This window comes from Lissotriton helveticus, chromosome 3_2 (genome assembly GCF_964261635.1).
Source record: "Lissotriton helveticus chromosome 3_2, aLisHel1.1, whole genome shotgun sequence".
In the NCBI taxonomy this organism is placed as follows: domain Eukaryota; kingdom Metazoa; phylum Chordata; class Amphibia; order Caudata; family Salamandridae; genus Lissotriton; species Lissotriton helveticus.
Genome location: NC_136062.1, coordinates 321,502,586 through 321,526,395, shown reverse-complemented (window position 1 = coordinate 321,526,395; position 23,810 = coordinate 321,502,586). Strand labels below are relative to the sequence as shown.

Below are 23,810 nucleotides of genomic sequence, written 5' to 3'. Positions count from 1 at the left end.
TGAGGGCCTCAGTAGGCGGGGTGACGAATATAGTCAGCACCCGTTGTTCTCCCCTCACCCTAGTCTCCTCCTCCAACTCGGGGCCTGTGCTAACTTGGCTTGGAAAGGCTGAATAGATATTTGCTACCTTGTTGGCAAAAAACTCTGCTATTCGGTTGCAGCTATCCACCGAGCAAAATTCTTCTGGAACTGCCGCAGGCTTCCCAGCCGAGAGCGATTTATATATTAAAAACAATTCCTTCATGGTGTTTTCTGCTTCCCTAATCCTGGTTTCGTATTACGCCGTTTTAGCCTTCCTAATTAGTCTGTGGTAAGTGCTCCCCACAAAAACACGCAACACAAATTAATTATTACATTAATAATTAATATTAATTCAATAACAAATATTAATTGCTTGATTTACTTCCCACTCCTTACCCCTAAAAAACCTAGAATCCACATCTAATATGTAAAAAAAAGAAATAGTTGCACAATTAACATAACTAATTATCAATTAAACAAATATTATTAATTAAAAACCAAATAAGAATTCATTAAAATGTATTAATTTCCCTCCCTTAACCCCTTTAATCCCCACAACCTGCACCTAAAATTGAACTTTAAAAACATTAATTACACAATTAAAATACATTTTATTTATCGACTAATTATAAATTAAGTAACATGTATTTACTCACCTTTTTTACCCCTAAAAACTCAAAACCCACACCCCAAAAATTTGTATTCAACAATTAACATAATTAATTATCAATTAAATAAGAATACTTATCAACTAAATGTTAATTAACTAAAAATAAACTACTTCCCACCCTTTGCCCCTATTAACCCCACAACTCGCAACTAAAAAAAATACACAATTACCATAATTAATTATCAATTAATTTATTAATAATAATTGTCAACTAACTAATAATGAATTCAAAATATCTTACTTCCCACTCTGTACTCTACTAGCCCCACAACCCACACCTATAAAGGTACACAATTACCATAACTAATTATCAATTATATTAATAATAATTAACAACTAATCATTCATTAATTAAAAATAAATTACTTCCCACCTTTTCCCCTGCAAACCCCACAACCAGCACATCAAAATGTACCCCCAAAAAATTAAATTCACAATTAACACTATTAAATATCAATTGAATAAATATAGTTAAATAAAAAATAATCATTAAAATAGTATAATTAAATGACTTCCTACTCTATTCCCCTATAAACAGACATCCCCTTAGGGAACTAAAAGATGCAAAATGTAATTAAATTAAATGTAATAAACTACTAGAAATGTAACTCATACATTAAAAAACATAAGCAATACTTAAAAAATTACATGACATACATTTAAAATATATACTAAAATACATAACACTGATTAAAAAATCGATATTTTAAACAACTATATTTTTGCAAACAATCTTAATGACCTATATTTTTCAAATCGATATTACTTACCTTCAAATCGATATTCTTGACAACGATATTCTTGCACTCAATATTTCCATTCCACAATATTTCCAAATCGATATTAATGTAGTTCGAATTTTTCGCCTCGAAATTCTGTCTCATTACCGTCCTCAGTATTGCAAGTGTCAAGGAGGAAGTGGGTGGTTAAACTGTAGCTGGAGTAGCAGAGACATTATTCTAACCCCCTACCACTTTCACTACCAGCATTGCATCCTACATGATCATCTAGTTTGGTCCACTTCATGATCAGTCCTTTATCGCGACTGTCTCTATCCCACTTGAAGTTGAGACCCAATTCATTATTTTGAGATCTAGCTACATATACCTGTGCAGTAACTGTCCTTGACTAACCACCAGTGCCTTCAACCACTTTACAATGAACAACAGTGTTCCCTCTGCTGAGAAAAGTGTATTTTTAATCCAGTGATATCAACAATAATTGCTAGAAAACTAAAGGCACCATGCACAGGGCCTTCACACCATCACCTCAACCTGTTGTAGCACTGAGCGGGTAACCGTGAGTCATCTCTTCTGTTTAATGAGTGATTACCAATTGTGAATGAAGGGCAGTTTTGGTATGGAAATACGTGAGTAGCAGAAGTGAATGAATAATATCAGGTGCTTCACTTTACCCCTAATACTAGACTTTGCAATGATTCCACTACAGCCGATGCTGAAGAGTCTAATATGAGAGGATCAAACTCTTGGACTTGCCTATGGAGTGACTTTCTTCCCAGATGAAAGAGAGGAGTGAACACTTGCTGCTCATGTTATTTATTCATACCAGCTCTTGATCATATTTTGGTCTTCAGTCACCATCACTCCCCATGTATGAATTGGAACTACTTTCCTAGCTTTCGTTTGTTTTAATAATTCCCCATGACTCACCCATGAATGCACTGCTTTGGTATACCATTAGGTTTGATTATAGTCCATATCCTTCCCCTGTGTGCCGTAGATTGTTTTATTTGTACATTGTCCATATTCCTTTCCTACATTCCACATAGTTGCAATTTATATCACATATTCATGACAATGTTTCTTCCATCACAGTAAGCACCATGAACATTAGAGTTGTCATCATCAGCATCATCAATGTAGGGCTGACAGCATACCAATAAACACATGGCCTAACATTGGTAACTGATGTTTGGTCGGTTATCACTTTGGCACCACCCTTGTTTCTTTGCCCTTGCACTTCTTCTCACTTTGTTACTTTGAATTGTAAGAGATTCAGGAAGTCAGGGAGGACAAATTCACAAATACCTGAATTATGCCTGACCTTGTCATGGCATTTTACTAGCTCTGGTGGCAGCATCCTTACAGCATTATAAGGGAGGATTCCGGCTGCACGGGTGCTCATCTGGTAACTAGTTGGAAAGGCTTTGGGGCAGGTGTGTGTCTTTTTGCAGTTTATCACAAACTTCTCAGATATATCCCCCTGGATCGTCAACATATGTCTGCTGGCAGATATCAGGATATCGACAGACAAGCAGCACAAAAAGCACAGACATTAGGCGGGCACACACAGATAGTACATGACCCAATGGTGCATGTAGGCATTAATGTAGCCTTCAATTGTGTGAGCCTTTCCATGAAACCATACGTTGAGTAATTTTAGTTTTCAGTTTTAAAATGTTGTATGCTAAGACTGTTCTTATTTCCATAATAGTTTATACTGTGATTTATTTCACCTATGTTCACAGTTGCTGGTTTAAACTTTAGTCACTCAGTGTTGGTGATCAATGCAAATTGAGGTCTGTGCACCTACGTGGACTTCTTTATTTTCCTTTAGAGGCCTTTTTGTGGTATGCATTCATAACAGCTAGATATTTCTCAGGACGTTCGTACAGAAAGAAGCTACTCAACTTTTACTTTAAAACATACTTAAAAGTATGGAACTTGTTACACCTATCCACCTGTAATCCATTTTGTGTTTCTGCTATATGTTCCTAGGTTCCCCATTAGAAATAGGGTCACCCTCTTTGTTAATACAAAGCAATGCATTTAACTCATCACAATTAGCACTAAACACTTTTTATTTGCATTTTTCATCTCTTTTCTTTAAAGGAATACTTGGCAAGTGCAAGATAAAGTCGATGCTAATAATGTAGCTTATACATCGGGAAAATTAAGCCTCCACACTGACTATCCAGCTCTTCAATATCCGCCTGGGGTAAGGACAAGTCAGTGGGCAAATTATTATATGCTCGGCTCCAGGTAGCGGGGTGTGCATGGTTATGCAAATATTTAAGCCAGACTGTATGCCATCCTTAAAGTCAACAGTATTATTAGCTGTCTAGTGTACATTGATGTTGGTTTGTAATCTGAGTTCTGAACAAATCTTTATTAGGGCACTCTCAGGGCATATAATGTTACTGGTACTTCATTGAAGGCTTTGGTCAATAAAATCTATATATTTCAGTAGTTCTAAATGCCATTAGGAATTGTTTTTTTCTATCAAGGGAGGCTATTTTATTTTCATTGACATTGTGTCACTTAAAAAGATTACACCTGCTATTTTGGTTCTTCTTCTGCATCTCTGGTTGCATGCACCACTCTAATCTGTAGAAGCCGGGTTCCACGTTCTAGATCTACTCTGGAACCCGGGGTCAATGACTCATTTTGTCAGCATGAAAGCATGGTGGGAAGAAAAGTTGTTAGCCAATCAATAATACAGTTCCAATGGACTATGACTCCAAAGAATCACAGACTCCCAGTTAGATTTAGTTATTTTTAACAAAGCCTAGAACAGTTGGACACACAAGCATCTCAAGATGAGGGTGTAGAAATACAGTGGAACTAATACAAAGCCGAACATCTGGGTGGAATGAAGGCAGTGCAGCATACTCAGAATAATCAGTCCGAGAACCAGAATGCAGAAAATAACAGCATAAAAGTTGAGATTCCCCTTCATTTGTGGTTTGTGGGTATAAAGCAGTAGTCTGTCCCTACACTACCACAAACGTGACATCCCTACTTCCCAAGGTAAGATCCATAAAGGTGTCAGCACGTTAAGTCTTCCTAAGAAGTCTCTTCACGTTAGATGGGTCCGTGACCGTCCTGAGCTTCTCAGTAGCGGTCGCTCCCCTCGCTGCTCCCTGCTCAATCTTCTGGTATCGTAGCGCTTACTGCCAGACTGCCATCTATCACGCATTGCTTGCCTGAATATTGTGTTATCGTAGCGCTTACTGCCAGACTGCCATCTATCACGCATTGCTCGCACTGCTGAATATTGTGTTATCGTAGCGCTTTACTGCTAGACCGTGCTTCGATATTTATTGTGCCATTGTGTATCACTCGCTTTGCCTGCTCAGAATATTGTTGCCTGACTGTGCTGCCTGTTCATAGCGCTTTATAAGATCGTGCCCCAATCTCGTCCTATTTCGCTTTTGGCTTGCTGCCATTTTGTTGTTTGTTGTTGTGCCTCCCAGCCCGGCTCTCCACCCCGCTCCCGCCTCCCAGCTGCTCCTCCCTCCCACAGAAAGTGTAGGCTCCACTCTTCCAGAACGAGCGCTGTGACCGTCCTGAGCTTCTCAGTAGCGGTCGCTCCCCTCGCTGCTCCCTGCTCAATCGTCTGGTATCGTAGCGCTTACTGCCAGACTGCCATCTATTACGCATTGCTTGCCTGAATATTGTGTTATCGTAGCGCGTACTGCCAGACTGCCATCTATCACGCATTGCTTGCCTGAATATTGTGTTATTGTAGCGCTTACTGCCAGACTGCCATCTATCACGCATTGCTCGCACTGCTGAATATTGTGTTATCGTAGCGCTTTACTGCTAGACCGTGCTACGATATTTATTGTGCCATTGTGTATCACTCGCTTTGCCTGCTCAGAATATTGTTGCCTGACTGTGCTGCCTGTTCATAGCGCTTTATAAGATCGTGTCCCAATCTCGTCCTATTTCGCTTTTAGCTTGCTGCCATTTTGTTGTTTGTTGTTGTGCCTCCCAGCCCGGCTCTCCACCCCGCTCCCGCCTCCCAGCTGCTCCTCCCTCCCACAGAAAGTGTAGGCTCCACTCTTCCAGAACGAGCGCTGTGACCGTCCTGAGCTTCTCAGTAGAGGTCGCTCCCCTCGCTGCTCCCTGCTCAATCTTCTGGTATCGTAGCGCTTACTGCCAGACTGCCATCTATCACGCATTGCTTGCCTGAATATTGTGTTATCGTAGCGCTTACTGCCAGACTGCCATCTATCACGCATTGCTTGCCTGAATATTGTGTTATCGTAGCGCTTACTGCCAGACTGCCATATATCACGCATTGCTCGCACTGCTGAATATTGTGTTATCGTAGCGCTTTACTGCTAGACCGTGCTTCGATATTTATTGTGCCATTGTGTATCACTCGCTTTGCCTGCTCAGAATATTGTTACCTGACTGTGCTGACTGTTCATAGCGCTTTATAAGATCGTGCCCCAATCTCGTCCTATTTCGCTTTTGACTTGCTGCCATTTTGTTGTTAGTTGTTGTGCCTCCCAGCCCGGCTCTCCACCCCGCTCCCGCCTCCCAGCTGCTCCTCCCTCGCCCCACCCCCCTCCACTATACATTTATGACAGATGCTTCTGCGCGCAGCGGTCACGCGCAGCGGTCGCGCCCCATGCGCGCCGAAGGAGCGCCAAAGGTAAGTCTATGCCCGTCCGCGCCTGGACCGCGCCCAGCGCCAGACCCCCTGGCCCCCGCAAAATCCACTCCGCCCGCATAACATACAACGCCGCAACCCTCTCAGCCCTTGACCCCGGCCACCCACCAAACTGCTACCAAGCCGCCCCAGGACACACACATGGACCCTTCACCTGCCACTCCTGCAAGTTTAACTGCATTAGGACCCACACCAAACTCAAAGATTCCAAACAGAGCTCCGTCACTAACCACCTAAAGTGCATCCTGCTCAACACCCGCTCGGTCCACAGACACGCCATTGAACTCTGGAACCTACTCGACACTACATCGCCGGATGTCGCCTTCCTCACAGAAACCTGGATGAACGCCTCATCAGCACCGGCATCGCCATAGCCATCCCGGACGGCTACAAGATCATCCGAAAGGACCGCACCAACCAAACAGGAGGAGGCATCGCCATCGTCCATAAGAACAGCATCCGCATCACGACCAGTTCCGACGACAAACTCGCTACCGCCGAACACCTTCACTTCCAGATCCACTATGACCCCAAGACCACACTCAGAGGCACCCTCATCTACAGACCATCAGGACCCCGCACACAATTCAGCGAAGACATCACTGACTTCATCAGCCCACACGCCCTCCCCTCCGAGGACTACATTCTACTGGGAGACCTCAACTTCCACCTGGAAAAGAACAACGACAGCAACACCACCACCCTTCTGGACAACCTGGCCAACCTCGGACTCGAACAACTTGTCAATACCCCACCCACTATGCCGGACACACGCTCGACCCAATCTTCACCTCCAGCAAGCACATCTCCTTCAATCACACCACAGCCCTCCACTGGACGGACCACAGCTGCGTTCACTTCAACTTCAAAAAGACCACGACCCACAACCCCCCACAACCCATTCCCCGAAGAAACTGGAACAAAATTACCACCGACCAGCTCTTCACATCGCTTTACCAGAACCCTCCTGCCAAATCATCGGACCCAAACCAAGCAGCCACCATCCTCACACAATGGATCGCCCACAGCGCCGACGAACTAGCACCCTTGAAAAACCATCAAATCAAGCAAGGTAGCAAAAAAGCCCCCTGGTTCAAGGATGACCTTAAAAAATCCAAGAAGTTCTGTCGTACCCTCGAGAAAGCCTGGAGAAAAAACCCAACCACTGACAACCTGGTCACCTTCAGGAACGCCACCCGCAAACACCACCAACTGATCCGATCCACCAAGAAATCAGCATTCAATGATCGTCTTGACACCAACGCCCAAAACAGCAAGGAACTATTCAACATCGTCAAAGAATTTACCAACCCCACCGCCGGCACCAACGACATCACTCCCTCCCAAGACCTCTGCGACTCCCTAGCCTCATTCTTCCACAACAAAATCGCCGACATACATAACAGCTTTGAAAATCAGCCCGAAGACCAGTCCACTCCACCCACCTCCGACCCAAAACCGCCCTCTAACAACCTTTGCACCTGGAACCCAAACACCACTGAAGACACCATCCGCCTGATGAACTCCATCCACTCAGGATCGCCAACCGACCCATGTCCCCACCACATTTTCAACAAAGCAGACTCCATTATCGCACCCCATCTCCGTGACATCATCAACTGCTCCTTCAACTCCACTACCTTCCCGGAAAGCTGGAAACATGCCGAATTCAGCGCCCTTCTGAAGAAACCCACAGCAGACCCCACTGAACTGAAGAACTACCGCCCCATCTCGCTCCTCCCATTCCCTGCCAAAGTCATTGAGAAAGCCGTCAACAGTCAGCTCGCCGGGGGAGGAGCCTAGCCGGGAACCGAGATGGCCGCCTAGGCACTCGGCTCCGCCGACTTCGCTTCTGTGTGCACTGATCCTGCTTCTTATCCTGTCCCCGAGCCGCATTCCTGTTGAGGGGAAGTGAGGCGGTCCTCGGTGCTGTGCTCCCGGCCTCTCCATCGGCCGTAGATCCGGAGATATGCTCTCGCCTTCTGTCCGGCCCTCCATGGCCGCTGATCCGGGGTCTTGCGTGCGCGGAACGGCCGGCCCCCGATATCCTGGTGATGATCGCCTGTGACGGGGCAGAGCTGACCATCCGACCTGATCTGCCCGACGCGGCTGCCTCTTGCGGCGCTCTCCGGTCCGCTTCGGGGGTCCCGGGCCGGTGGCGCCTGGAGGCGTCCGGGGGGGTAGACTCCCTTTGGGACTTCCCGTCACTTCCTGACTCTGCCGTTCCCTGCATCTCCCCCGAGGTACGACTGAGCGCCATTTTGTACACTGGGAGGTCGGTGATCTGAAACGTGTGCGCACTGGTGAGTGCCTGTGACTTTCCCACCGTTGCAACTGCCCTCGTCTCCTTTTCTGCCCGCATCTTGCAGTTTCCCACCTTTGCATGGATGACTTATTTGGGCTTGGTACGGCGCGAGAGAGTGACCGGTTTGGTGTGTGGGTCAGCGACGCCCAGAATAACATGGCGGAACCTGCTGTGAAACCAATGGAGGGGGTGAGCGCCCTGACCCGTGCTCCTGAGACTACGCTTGGGATCCGGGATGTTCTGATTGCCCTCGGTACCCTTCGTGGCGTCATGATCAGCAGTGCTTGCGCTCTGAGGCGCAAATTGGAGGCCATTATTCCCACGTCCGGACGCACTTTGCTGGACTGTCCGTGCGCTCCGGCCGTTATGCCATACCCTGGACTGGAGCGGTCTGCCGATTTATTCCTAGTGGATGTGGCGGCTCTCGAGGGCCAGTCTACCGCGACGACCACGGAACTATCTGATTTCGCTCACTACTTGGGACTGGTGCTGTTTTTGGAACTTTCCTTTGTCACCCTTTATGATACACTGTCGCTGACGGCGGACGTCGGAAAAAGACCCACTGGCCTCTCCTTGTCGTCTACATTCTTCATCATGGTGGCTGGTTGGATGTATTTGACTGGTGCGCTTGAGCGCACGGGACAGGGCTGAATTTGCCTTACTGCTGGATGGTGTTGGTTTACCTGGTGATTAAACTGGACGCGCTCTGTTTTGCCTACTAATGCTCTCGCTTCTGTGTTTCCTCTGTGATCCTGGGCTCCGGGGATGTATGATCGGGTGTTGTTTTATTGCTTTTGTCTCCTCCTCCGCTCTCTCTCCTTTTCCTCCTTTTTATATTAACTTTTCTTCTATATTTAGGGTTTAGGTACTGGGCGACAGGCACGCTGCTAAAGGGGGGTAGGCCATAGCCATCTACAGTTGTGCAGGGTGGGGGGTTGGGGGACGGGTTTTCCCTTTTTCTTTTATTTTTGTTTCTATGGCCTTTTTTCTTCTTCTTCTGCTTCCTTTTATTCTCTTTTCTGGGTTGGGGGTCGCCGGGTGGGTTGTTCTTTGCGTTTTTCATTGGATTTTCGTAAACTGTGTCCTAGCGGTTGTTGCATTGTTGTTGTTACTGGGCCGGGACTTAATTGATATTTGTGATAATTGTATGCACATGTCTCCTGTACCTCTGCTGCATTGCCCAGTTCTTTCTAGTGGTTGCCATCCTTCTGCGGGACTCCTTGTTTGGATTGTTCATTATATTCTTCTTCCTCACGGCTAGACTCCTGATTCCCGTTTCCTTTGTGCTATATTGGAGCTTTCAGTTACAGATGGCATCCGGTGATTACCATAAAATTAAACCTCATTTATCCGGTATTGTGATTGATGTATGCCGTGATTCATATCTTTGAAATGCTGCCGTGCCTCTGGGATGTTCGGCTAAATAGCGGTGTACCTTTTTGCGTAAATAAAGGTTTTACAAAAAACAAAACAAAAAAAAAAAAAAACAGTCAGCTCGCCGCCTTCCTTGAATCCAACAAATCCCTCGACCCCTCACAATCCGGCTTCTGAGCCAAACACAGCACCGAAACCACCCTCATAGCAGCAACAGACGGCATTCGAACTCTACTGGACAATGGAGAAACAGCTGCCCTCATCCTACTTGACCTCTCCGCAGCCTTCGACACAGTCTGTCATAGCACCCTCATACAACGCCTCAGCAACGTCGGAATACAAGGAAAAGCATTAGACTGGATCATCTCGTTCCTCGCCGGAAGAACCCAGAGAGTCCGCCTCCCCCCTTTTAGATCAGAGGCCACCGAAGTCATCTGCGGCGTACCACAAGGATCATCACTCAGTCCCACCCTCTTCAACATATACATGAGTCCCCTCGCATCCATCGCACGCCAACACAACCTCAACATCATCTCCTACGCAGACGACACCCAACTGATCCTCTCCCTCACCAAAGACCCAAACACCGCCAAAACCAACTTACACGAAGGAATGAAAGAAGTAGCCGAGTGGATGAAGAGCAGCCGTTTAAAACTGAACTCGGACAAAACGGAAGTCCTCATCTTAGATTCATCCCCCTCTGCCTGGGATGACTCATGGTGGCCACCGGCCCTAGGAACAGCACCCATACCTACGGACCACGCACGTAACCTGGGATTCATCCTGGACTCCTCCCTCTCGATGACCAAACAAGCCAACGCCGTCTCATCATCATGCTTCAACATCCTACGCATGCTCAAAAAAATCTTCCGCTGGATCCCCACCGAAACAAGAAAGACGGTCACCCACGCACTGGTCACAAGCCGACTGGATTACGGAAACACCCTTTACGCCGGGACCACAGCCAAACTACAGAAAAAACTCCAACGCATCCAAAACGCCTCAGCCAGACTCATACTGGACATCCCCCGTCAAGCTCACATTTCCGGTCACATGAAAGACCTCCACTGGCTCCCCATCAACAAGAGAATAACGTTCCGTCTCCTCACCCACGCACACAAAGCCCTCTACGACCTTGGACCCGAATGCCTCAACACGCGACTGTCCTTCTACACCCCCACCCACCAACTACGATCATCCAATCAAGCCCTCGCCGCAATTCATCGCATCCATAGATCCACCATGGGGGGAAGATCCTTCTCCTACTTAGCGGACAAAACCTGGAATTCTCTCCCCACCCACCTCCGCCTTACACAGAACCTCCTCTCCTTCAGAAAGCAACTAAAAACTTGGATATTCGATAAGTAAAGTACCCCCCCCCCCCCAAGCGCCTTGAGACCCTCTGGGTGAGTAGTGCGCTATACAAAATTTTGAACTTGGACTTGAACTTGAACTTGAACAAGGGTCAAGTAGCATAGAGCTACAGAGCTCGTACTAAGATGCTTTCTCTCTCAAGGCAAGTCAGAAGTCCCCAGACACTGTTTCTAACTTTGATACTTCACTTCCGCAGGCAGTATCCCAAGATGCATTGCGGCATCACAACATCCAGTCAAGCCGCGTCCTTGTAGGTAGTTTTCCACACTGCAGCAATGCTCCCAGGCCTTGTCAAGATGTACTTCATTCCAAGGCTTACTCTGATGAGAAAGTACGACAGGTCTTTATTATCAGTATTCGTCGTTCAAAGCCTAAGTCCTAAAACTGAGGCATTATTCTAGCTAACAAGGATGAATATTCCACCTGCAACAGAAACGTGAGGAAGGATAAATCCAACATGCACATGAAATTCACTAGTAAGTCTAATGGTAGAGCTTCCAGGAGAAAAATACAATTCAGGTCTACCGAAATCGGTCAACATAAGAAATAACAGAAGGACTCAAGAGATTACAAAATATAAAATGAACATCATTAATGAGAATGTTACATAAGCACATCAATTGTGTGAGTACTTGTCAGCGACATGTACAAATTCTGCACCTTAATGTCTTCGACTAACCATACACAGTGCAACTTTAATTTCTTCACATTTACATTGAAAATATCACTAGCACGTCCCCTTTCATGTTATTACAGATCACATTCTAATGGCCTAAGTTAATACAATAAAGGATCATATATAGGTGCGGACTACCCATGATTATAATGCACCTCTACAAATAATAGAGCATAACTTGTGCTCTAACAAGACCTTCTTTGATGTTTTTGGTTGTATCGGTCATGGTGATCTTCAGTCTCTCTATCTCTCTTATTTTTTTCCCTGTTATTCTTTATGCGGCTGTGAGCAGCAATAAAAAAAGAGCATAGCCAGCAAAATCGATCAGAAGAGTACAATAAGATACATTTATCCGTCAGATTTAAAATCCTAGTGCAAAACAAGCAGTGGACTTGATAAACTCATATACAACATGATAAAATCTCCAATTTAAAGCTTAAACTAGAATAAGACAATCACGTTTAAAAAAAAACATTGATTCCCGGTAGCGGATGGCTGCACAAAGGAAGAGTCCCATGCACACACTGAACTCTTCATCCTCAAGTTGTGTAAGCAAATTATAAGCTCGGCTACAATGTCTAAAATTTCTTGCCTTAGTTTGCCTTTGGGTAAACAGCTGGTAAAAGTTGCAGAAAACAAAAAATGCTTCATTGTTTTTTTTGAGGTACCCTTACACGGTCACGCCCTTAGATCGAGGTTGTGTTGAAAACCAACTGGGAAGTATAACAAGTATTTAAGAGTGTCAGCCTTAAAGCAAAATAATAAAGAGTGCTCCCAGTTACTCATGGGCTCCCTTATATAATGTGTCATTGTCCTGGCTTCAGCACTTAACCTCATGTAGGTTGCAACCATTGGTTTTAAAGATTCAACCTTAATCCTGGCCTCCTCTAGCTTTGCCAACAGTAAACAGCTCACCCATTTCTTATCCAGATCTAAACATGAGGGGGCATCTAAAAAAAGGCATGACCAATACCAATTCCCCGTGCTTTTTTAACATAAGCTAACCAGGGTATTATTAATCCTTTATCACATGCCAAGGAATTGACGATTATATCTTTTGTGAACCACTATGCCTCCGACTGCCAAACAGATAATCACAACATTACAGGCTTTGTGCAAATAAGATCACTCAGATAGGTCAGTTCTAGCTCTTGAAGTCAAATATAATAGGGGTTGAAATAGGAACTACAAACTTTTCCTGCAAAATCTGTTTTCGTCACTTTGCAATACAGAGCAGTTTGAGATATAATTCAAAATAATTTTCAATTTAGCTTTCAAAATCTATTTTAATGTTGAAATCTGATTTTTGATAACTTTAATAGAGAAGTAGCTTTACAACATACTTTGTGCTGCCTGAACCATGCCTGGCTTAAAACAGTTTTATCATACTTCCATTAGCCAATGCATATTCTTTGACTAGGATGTATGGCTCTTTTGTCAGAGGAAAATAGCCTCTGGCCCAAGAATGCAGGTGAGCTGGCATTACTTATCACATACCATTGCTAAGACACCAGGGAGGCAGTAACAGGTGGTGGAACAAAATACATCCTTGGCCCTACTGGACTTGGAGATGCCAGCTGGGACTGCTTCTTATATTTTCTAGAGTCCTCCTAGACCACTTGGCAAAACTCCAGCAAGAGAGACAAAGAGGAGAGAGAACCAGTTTGGATAGTCCCAGAGCAGAGAAAACCTAATGCAATATGGGAGTTGGTTGCAGAGAGACAGACTCTCCTAGTGGATGATTGTTTTTTCCATCTTAACACTGAAGACTTTTGTGATTTTTTGTGTGTAAGGCAAAGAGGAGGTCCTGCAAAAGGAGGTGGTTATAAGGAGAGAAGGTAGACTAGAGTTGGTAGGAAAAAATCTCCAATCACTAGTTAGTGCATGGCCTAATACTGGTGACTTTCCACCACCTCCTCAGAACATCCCTGGGCATGGAAGGACTACATTTGAAGAAGGCGGCCATGCAGGAAGAAAGAAATCTCCTGAGGTCTACCTGGCACCCAATGGAGTCACTCTCCAAGCAGCAGTTTGCTGACCTCCTGCTTTCTTACTCTATGGATACATAAAGCAGAGGGACCTTTGACACCAATAAGGCCAAGTAGAATCATAGCCTGCTCTGAGTGACCAGAGAGATCTTTCCCAGCAGTTAGAGAAAAGTGGGGTTAACAAATTTCCCGATCTCCAGGTTACCGGGTCATGCTGCTGAGTTGTGCCTAGAGAGGTTACACCTTAAGCGAGAAATAAACCAGGTTTGTCAAGCTCAGAGCTTTTTGCCACGCTGAAATCATGTTCTGAGTTTTTTGCTGCACTAAAATGGGATTCAGTAGGAACTTGGAGTGAATGTATCCACTCTAGTGTACTCCTGCCTGGCTACAGCTTTCAGGACTGCTCAGCTGGATGATCGTACATCCAGGATGGATGGACACCGTGTGCACTACACCCTCATCCACGGCCTCCACCAGTGGGCATCCAAAGAAATGACCTCAAATGGATCACCTCCTTTCTCACAGGCAGAACCCAAAACATCCACCTTCAACTACACTCTTCAACTCCAAATACACCATCTTCCGAGTCCCCCAAGGCTCCTCTCTTAGCCCCACCCTCTTCAAATCCTATGTGGCCTCCCTAGCCACCCTGGTTATATCTCATAACATGAGCATCATATCGTACACGGATGACACTTACCTCACCCTGTCCCTTTCTTCCGACCCTACCAACACAATAGCACTTTACATTGGCGTACCTGGTTACCAGCTGAAAAAACTCCAGTCTATTCAGAATGCCGCAGCTAGGGCTTTACTGAATAGCTCTCACAGATCAAGCATAAAACAGAATTTGCATGATCTCCATTGGTTGCCAGTGGCTGAAAGGGTGAGATTTAAAGCCCTTACCATGGCGCATGCAGCTTTGCACCACTCTGGTCCTGGTTATCTTAGAAAGTCATTTAAGTTTGATGTGCCCGCCAGACACCTGTGTTCTATGGCACAGTCCCTGGCAGTGATTCCACGCTTCTGCCGTGTGAGAATGGGCGGCAGTTCTGTGGCCTATAAGGCTGCTGTGGCCTGGAATGCACTTCCTCTTGAACTCCGCAGTATTCAAGATGCTAAGCTGTTCAGGAAACTGCTAAGAACACTGCTTTTTGTAAAATCTCTTCAGTCAGGGCCCCAACTCACTAGTAAGGTACTGCGCCGGGACACTCCTGACTATCCGTGCGCAATATAAATGTTTATAACATAACATAGCCAACTTCCACAAGAACCTGACCAGCATCCCCAGTTGCAAATGCCTCAAACTTAACACTGATAAAACCGGGGTACTCATCTTTGGGAGCACTGCCTCGCCCTGGGAATATGTCTGGTGTCCCACCAAACTAGGCCACCCTCCTGAGCCCACAGAACATGCAAAAAATCAAGGCGTTATTCTTGACAGCAATCTATCCATGAAAAAACAGGTGAATGCCATCTCCTCAGCATGCTTCCATATCCTCCACATGGAGAGTAAAATCTTCAAATGGCTCCCCACACACACCAGAAGCATCATCACCCAGACACTCATTACAAGCTGTCAGGACTACGTCATCGCCCTCCATATAGGAGTCAACACCCAACTCCAAAACAGTCTCCTTGGTAATATAGAATGTGCCCGCCAGCCTCGTCCTCGACTTCCCGAGATGGACCCACATGACCCCTCACCTCACAGTACTGCACAGGCTCCCTGTCAGCAAATGCTGCCATTTAAAACTCCTCACCCTCACTTACGAAGCCCTCTACAACAAGGGCCCAGTCTACCTCAACCAGAAGCAGTGGCAAATCCTTCTCCCACCTTGCCCCCAACCTCTGGAACAACCTCCCCCTACCTTTTCAATCAGCACCAACACTACTGGAGTCCCGAAAGAGTCTGAAAACCTGGCTCCTCAAAACTGCAACAGAACGCCTGGAGATTCTCACAGGTGATAAGTAGCGCTCTATAAATTTCATTTAATTGATTGATGGTTATGAGAACTAAAACGGGACTAAGTCCCTATGATGGCCTCCAATTGTAGTTATTTGCAAAGTTTGCATCCTATCTTAGTAATATTCATGAGGTAGGTTGAATGTGACACGGTATACAGCCTTTACAACGAAACTTTTACAACGAACTACCATTACAACGCAACTTTTACAACGCAAACCATTACAACGCATAGCGCTGGGGGGCGCTCTAGGATAGGGAATAGGTTTAATGTACTATCCAACACCTTCCCTACTATCCACGGGGACTGGAGTTGGAATAGTAAATTGAAGTATTCACTATCCAGCGCCCAAAAGCATTATGCGTTGTAATGGTATGCGTTGTAAAACTTGCGATGTAAAGGTAGGCGTTGTAAAAGTATGCGTTGTAAGGTCATACATCCATGTGACACACTACTATTCAGATTTTTAAGAATCGGAATAACTTGTTTCTTAAAAATGTTTACTGGGCACCAGCATTTTTTAGCCAGTTATTCATACATCTAATCTTTGGTTCCTATGTTCCTCTTTATCAAGCACACAGAATGGAAAATTAGACTGTGCACAGAATAGTTTGCATTTTCTCATCTTGCAATTCATCCGACATGGTGGTCATCCTTAATGTCCTGAAGGAAGTATTAAATGAGACGGAATACGCTAATTGAGCTACCTGACTTGTAAAGGTCTTTGCTCAATACACCGTGCAGTGCACCAGAAGATGGAAGGATGGAAAAACAAAGTTTTCAGAGGGAGTGAATGAAAGAATCAGAAACGAACAAAACACCTAGGTTTGTGAAGACTTGGGATGTTACAGAATGTCACAGACTCCAAAGATGTACTATGTTCACTTACAAAAAGTGCATTTGTGATAAAGTAGATTTTTCAGCCTCCAACATGCCCATTGTGACAGAGATTAAGCACAAGTAAATGAATATGAAAGGACAGGATCCCTTTGTACAATCTTCTTGAATTGGGCCAGTAAATAAGAGACAATTCTAGCAGTAATTACTGAACTCTGCCATAAGCACAAGCTGTTCTGAAAAATTCCAATATTGGTAAATATGTGACAATCAAACTGAAGTCACTCTACTTTGACCAACATGTAGGACTCTTCTTAACACAACAATATGCACAAAGACCACAACAAGCCTGCCTTAAAAACCCAAACTAGGTGATTCAAGATATAAATGGAAGAACCTTGTAAACTTTTGTATGGAAGCAGGATTAGAATGTAGCCATTTGTGACCTGAAGGTCTATAATGACCGCCGTATTTTAACTAGGTTCACACTATGTTAATACTATATACTTATACATTCATAATTATAAAATAGATCTTCCCCACTTTGAGCAGAGTAGTGAACAAGCAATTAGTGACACTTTCATTATGGAGCCCACAGACATAGTTTCAAGAATAGTCATGTCCTGGGTTTGGTCTCCACAATGGGGAGCAGGGCGTCTCTCTTCTGTAGTGACAAAAGCATGAATATACCTTACACAGTTGTGACATAATGCCCAGATAGCAAAGAATTATCAGTTAAAGTCATAGCTGTCTCCTTTCAACAGTCAAAGAGTGCAAGGTGAGGTAATTTGTGCAGGTGCAGTGTATCTCACAAAATAACCCATGTTAACAGATTTCATCTACAAGAGGTCTAGAGTGATAAAGCATCACTGCCAGACATGTAGAATAGTTTTGTAGTGCCCCTCTTCACTACTTACCAACCAGTGTGTTGTACAACAGAGGGACAATGGTACAGATTTTACACTTTTCATAGGACCCCCCCACATAGAACATTCCTTCATGGTCTTTTAGACTGCGTGAAAATGGCAGCCAAATGGAAAATGCTGATACCAGATGCCTGCGCACTTTTACACCTCTCAGCGATACAAAATCACAGTGGTATGTATACACAAATATGTATGTGGTGCTCCGACCAGTTACCCACTATATACCCCTAGAAAAGTGCAATCTGCTAGGACTGCAAATGAAAACTAATCAACAGATTAGGCTGCCCAAGTGTATAACTAAAGTGTCAGCAGAGGAAAGGAGTAGCTATGATATCTCATGTCTGATGGTAGTAGTTCATATTGTCAGCAGTGCCAGGTGAGCAAGTAATGCACTAAAGCAGAGTGGCCGAGAGCGGTGCCTAGTTTGTACAGGTTGTTGCAGATGAGAGAAAAAGGCAGAAGAAAGAGAAACCTTGTATCCCATTGCTGTTTTTTATTTTTATGTATTTATGTTTTTACAGATGACAAATTAGGTACTATGGGATACAGCCTGGCCAGACTCCATGTCATCTGAAGGTGATACACAAGGTTGTCAGAAGAGGGGATTAGCCAGGACTGTTTTCCTTTTGCATGTACTCACACTTCTCCCTGTCTAGTGATAGTTACAACAGAGTTTCCTTAGGAAGAGCGATTTGGGTTTTCTAATAACTTTGTGGCTATTAGAAGAATTAAGCAAACAAAAGGAGATGATGGACGGAGCGCTAAAACTTTTCAGACACTCACCCCCGTCACAGATCTGGGTTGAATCCATCATCATTCTTTAGCTCACTTCGCCACCTCAGTTCAGACTCAGCCATATGCAAATCAGCCTTGACCCTGTGCCTCATGGGAACAGTCCAGCCCAAACTGCCAAGCCAGGTCTTCCCTGAACCAGAAACAAGCATCCTGGCCCCGGTTTCTGGGTAACACCCTTCATCAGCCAGGCTAGCTTGAATCCAATGGCAAAGTGAGCAAGGGACCCACGTCTGGGCATACCCTGCCAACGTAGGGTAAACAAAGCAAACAGAAGCAGATGATGGATGGAGCGCTGACATTTCTCAGACACTCACCCCCAGTCACAGATCTGAGTTGAATCCATGATCATTCTTTAGCTCACTTCACCACCTCAGTTCAGACCCAGCCATATACATATCAGTCTTGACCCTGTGCCTCATGGGAACAGTTCGGCCCAAACTTCCTAGCCAGGTCTTCCCTGAACCCGGAAACAGGCATCCTGGGACCGGTTTCTGGGTAACGCCCTTCATCAGCCAGGCTAGCCTCAATCCAGAGGCAAAGTGTGCAAGGGACCCACGTCTGGGCATACCCTGCCAACTTAGGGTGAACAAAGCAAACAGAAGGAGATGATGGACGGAGCACTGAAACTTTTCAGACACTCACCCCCAGTCACAGATCTGGGTTGAATCGATCATCATTCTTTAGCTCACTTTGCCACCTCAGTTCAGACCCAGCCATATGAAAATCAGTCTTGACCATGTGCCTCATGGCAACAGTCCAGCCCGATCTGCCTAGCCAGGTCTTTCCTGAACCAGAAACAAGCATACTGGGACCGGTTTCTGGGTAACTCCCTTAATCAGCCAGGCTAGCTTGAATGCAGTGGCAAAGTGAGCAAAGGACCTACTTCTGGGCATATTAGGCCAACTTAGGGTGGAGAAACCAACCAGAAGGAGATAATGGACAGAGCGCTGAAACTTTTCAGATACTCACCCCCAGTCACAGATCTGGGTTGTATCCATCATCATTCTTTAGCTCACTTCGCCACCTCCGTTCGAGACCCAGCCATATGCAAATCAGTCTTGACCCTGTGCCTCATGGGAACAGTCCAGCCCACAGCCAACTTCCCTGAACCGAAAACAAGCATCCTGTGTCAGTTTCTGGGTAACACCCTTCATCAGCCAGGCTAGCTTGATTCCAGTGGCAAAGTGAGCAAGGGATCGTCTGGGCATACCCTGCCAACTTGGGGTGAAGAAGGCAAACAGAAGGCAATGATGAACGGAGCGCTGAAACTTTTCAGACACTCACCCCCAGTCACAGATCTGGGTTGAATCCATCTTCATTCTTTAGCTCACTTCGCCACCTCAGTTCAGACCCAGCCATATGCAAATCAGTCTTGACACTGTGCCTCATGGGAACAGTCCAGCCCGAACTGCCAAGCCAGGACTGTTCCCATTGGGCGCAGGGTCAAGACTCATTTGCATATGGCTGGGTCCAAACTGGAATGGCATGATGAGCAAAAAAACTATGGATTTAGGCCCAAATCTTTTTGCATTTGTCACCACGAGTGGGACGGGTCTGCCCAGACGTGGGTCCAGTGCTCTCCATGCCACTGGAGTCAATCTATCCTGGCTGATGAGGACTGAAAGCCCAAAACCGGTCCTAGGATGCTTGTTTACAGTCCAGGGATGACCTGGCCTGGCAGTTTGAGCTGGACTGTTCCCATTGGGCACAGGGTCAATACTGATTTGCATATGGCTGGGTCCAAACTGGAATGGCATGGTGAGCAAAAAAACGATTGATGTAGGCCCAGATCTCTGTACTGGGGTGAATGTATGACATTGTCAGCATTCAGTCCATAAATAGTTGTTTTTTCATTTGTCACCCCGAGTGGGACGGGTATGCCCAGACATGGGTCCTGTGCTCTCCATGCCATAGGAGTCAATCTATCGCGGCTGATGAGGGCTGAAAGCCCGAAATCGGTCTTACGATGCTTGTTTCCACTCCAGGGAGTACCTGGTTTGGTTTATAGGCTGGACTGTTCCCATTGGGCGCAGGGTCAAAACTGATTTGCATATGGCTGGGTCCAAAGTGGAATGGCATGGTGAGCAAAAAAACAATTAATTTAGACCCAGATCTCTGTACTGGGGTGAATGTATGACATTGTTCTGCATTCTGTCCATCAATTGTTGTTTTTTGTATTTGAATAATCTTCTTGAAACTTTCCAAGAAAAGAGTCCATCCACCTCAGCTACTTCCTGGAAATTTCAAGGGCTATCCGTCAACGGGGTGCCGAGATAAAAGGGTCTCCAAAAATACTTTTACCTCATGGGAAGTAAGATATTATTGTACAAAGAAAGGGTATGCAGTTCCTAAAGGCGTGGAGATATATAGAGTCAGAAGTATACTAGGTTCTATGTGCAGGGTCACAATGTGTATCCTGCAAATGGAAGGCAAGAGGGGAAAGCCCGTCTTCGGAAGTAGAGCCCTCACACACCCAGCAAGCTAGGTGTCATGCTTCATCATATGGGCCTGCTCCTCGTCGGGCCGGCGCTGCAATGCCTGACAGGCACCCAATATGGGTCTCTTTATCGGAGAACTTTTGTTCCTGCCGTTTGGGGCAGTGGGGGTGAGGGTCATTGTAGTGTAGATATCGTGCGAGTGAGTTAAAACAGGTCACTCAGTCCTTGAACTGACTTTATTCTGGAAGGTAAACTGCCTGATTAAAAATACATGGAGCCGCGCAAATCTAGGAGCTATGTGTCTAGATGTCTACGCCCTACTCTTAATAGGTCGACATGTTTCTTCCCTTTGTTGTCAGGAGGGTCGTTGGCAATTCTTCAGGACTAGAGTAAAGAATGCTATCTACACATAGTGGGAAGGGAAACCTACCTCCCACATCGTAGTACAGTGGGTAATGTCCCACTGTCATCAAGGAACCTAAGGGCCTAAATAATTATGCCTCATCAGTCTCCAGCGTGATAAAAGGACACCAACAGTTAGTGTCCGGCACTCCAATGAACCTCGCCGCCGGAACTGATATACGTGACTATAAAATCTCCTAAACCTTTGGCTTTTTGAGTGAATTTCTAGATTTAATTTTAATGTAAAATAATATTTTATTACCATAGGTAACGCCAAACCCACCCCCCGCGTGGCCTGCTGGCAGGACCTGCATCCAACCCTCTCAGCTGTACACTGCGGGGGGTTGGGTGCAGGGTCTGGTGCCGAAACCTCCCAGGGGTGCATGGCTGGCTATGAGATGTCACAATATAAAGTACTTCATTTTAAGTAAGGCAGACTTACTGGCTTTATGAATGGGTCATATGATCAACATATATAAAGCTGGTCTATTGTGTTTGTCAAAAATTCACAAATATTTATAATCAAGTGTATATTTAATTAATTCACATAGTGTAATGTCAACAGGTTGCAGCCCTGCAGCAAATAGTATTTTTTTTATTTACAGAAAGGAAATCCCAAAATGGTATACGGGATTTTCTTTTTGTAAATAAAAAAGTAGTACTTCCCTCACCATGGCAGTCATCTCCCATGGAGGGGTACATTATTTGCATTTTACTGTCCCTCACTGCCAGTGTATACGTGCCAGTGAAAGACAGAAAACATGGCTATATGTCCACCTATCCTAATTGGACTGGATGACATATATTCACTTCTCTGATGGCCCTCAGAGAAGTATGACTACTAGGGTGATGTAGTAGTCTCCAAGGAGGAGAAACATAAGGTCCACCTGTATATAGATCAAGCGGGTAGACCACAGAGTTGGCACCGAGGGAACTCTGTTGTCGCTACAACAGAGTACCTTTCCCAACAGCATATCAAACAGCCCCTAAGTGTCCTTCAGCAGGTTTATACAATATCCTGATTTACATATAGTGTTCAGTACTACTGAAGTAGAGCTCACATTAATGTACATAACAGAATTGGAATGGCCCTTCACCACCTAGACATATTCTAACCTGGCCTCTGTAACTGTGGGTTCCATGTTGTTCCATGTTGTGCAGAAGCATCTGCTGTAGCACTCATGTGCTCTTGACAGATCCTCTCACCAAGTTTTCACTCTTCTATTGAGAGGTCTCTAGACGGAAAAGGAAAGGTATTTTGGGAGGCAGAAGGCAGGTAGTCCCTGAGAACTGCACTGGAACCAGAGAGGAAAAAGAAACGAAGTGGAAAGATGGAAAAACCATCACAAAGGGAGAAGGCAGGAATCTGCATGTGTGAGGTAAAGCGACAGGGAGTGTTGGTCATGGATTAAAGAGGAATGAGGTGGATTCAATACTGTGTAGCTATGCTAATGGCTGCACCACCATTTATTAACACTGGCTGCAAGCTTTTGAGAAGAACACTGGGTACTGGCATTCAATATTTTAGAAATAAATTAAGCACTGGTGGGGGAGCATACACGGATATCTGTGTATCACATGGAGTAGCCTCCTGTGAATAGTCACAGGTTTATATGGCAGATTCCAAAACAATGTTTAGACTTTTCAAGCCAATATTTCAGCACATTACGCTATTGTACAACTAAGCATGTATGATCCTTAATGTTACAAAATAATCTATTGAAGTTTAATGACACCTCCAAGAATACAGAATCTAATTGCACAGAGAGCTGGTCATAAATGTCCCGACAGATGTCCTTAGGTCAACAGTAATTCTTCCTTCCTAGGAGTCTATAGCTCCACTCTTTCAATAGCTGCAGTTGATTCCAGCCACCTCCCTGCACTAGCATTGGCCAACAAGCTTAGGTTGGTAAACCATTACCACCAGGTCTCCACTCACCGCCCTCACTACCTCAGCTATCATGTCTTCCATCCACTCCGGAGCGCCCACTGACCCCTCCTCTCACAATCTTTACAACCTTGCAACAACCCAATCAGCACGCAACTCACCAGCATCCTCAACACCTCCACCTCCATCTCCACAGCAACCTTCCCTGACAGATGGAAACACACAAACGTCTGATCCCCCCTAAAGAAGCCTCCAACGACCCCAGCGATCTTGACAATTATCGCATGATCTCCCTCCTCCCCTGGTCAGCAAAAGTACTCAAGAAAGCCATCAACCAGCAGCTCACCAAATTCCTGGAACAAAACCATCTACTTAATGCCTCACAATCAGGATTCCATGTCAACGACAGCACTGAGACCTTGCTGATCGCCGCCACAGATGACATCAGAACACTCCTCGACTGTGGAGAAACTGTGGCCCTGATCCTTCTTAACCTTTCTACGGCATTCAACACCGTCTCCCATAACACCATCCTCAACAGACACTACACCATAGGCAATCAGCAACACGTCTTCAAGTGGATCACCTCCCATCTTACAGGATGCACACAGAGCATCCGACTGCCTCCTTTAACCTCTGCACCCAAATACATCATATGCGGTGTACCACAAGGTTCATCCCTTAACCCCCACCTTCTTCAACTACTATGTGACCCCCCTCGCAGA

The 23,810-nt window shown here is 45.3% G+C and overlaps 1 protein-coding gene across 1 annotated transcript in view; it reads left to right on the top strand.

Annotated features, from left to right (window-relative positions):
- Positions 1 to 23,810, top strand: part of BBOX1 (gamma-butyrobetaine hydroxylase 1) — a 607,727-nt gene that overhangs the window by 503,884 nt on the left and 80,033 nt on the right. The window contains exon 5 of the mRNA XM_078684208.1: positions 3,544 to 3,649. Coding sequence (XP_078540334.1) covers positions 3,544 to 3,649 — 106 coding nt within the window. The remainder of the gene's footprint in view (positions 1 to 3,543; positions 3,650 to 23,810) is intronic.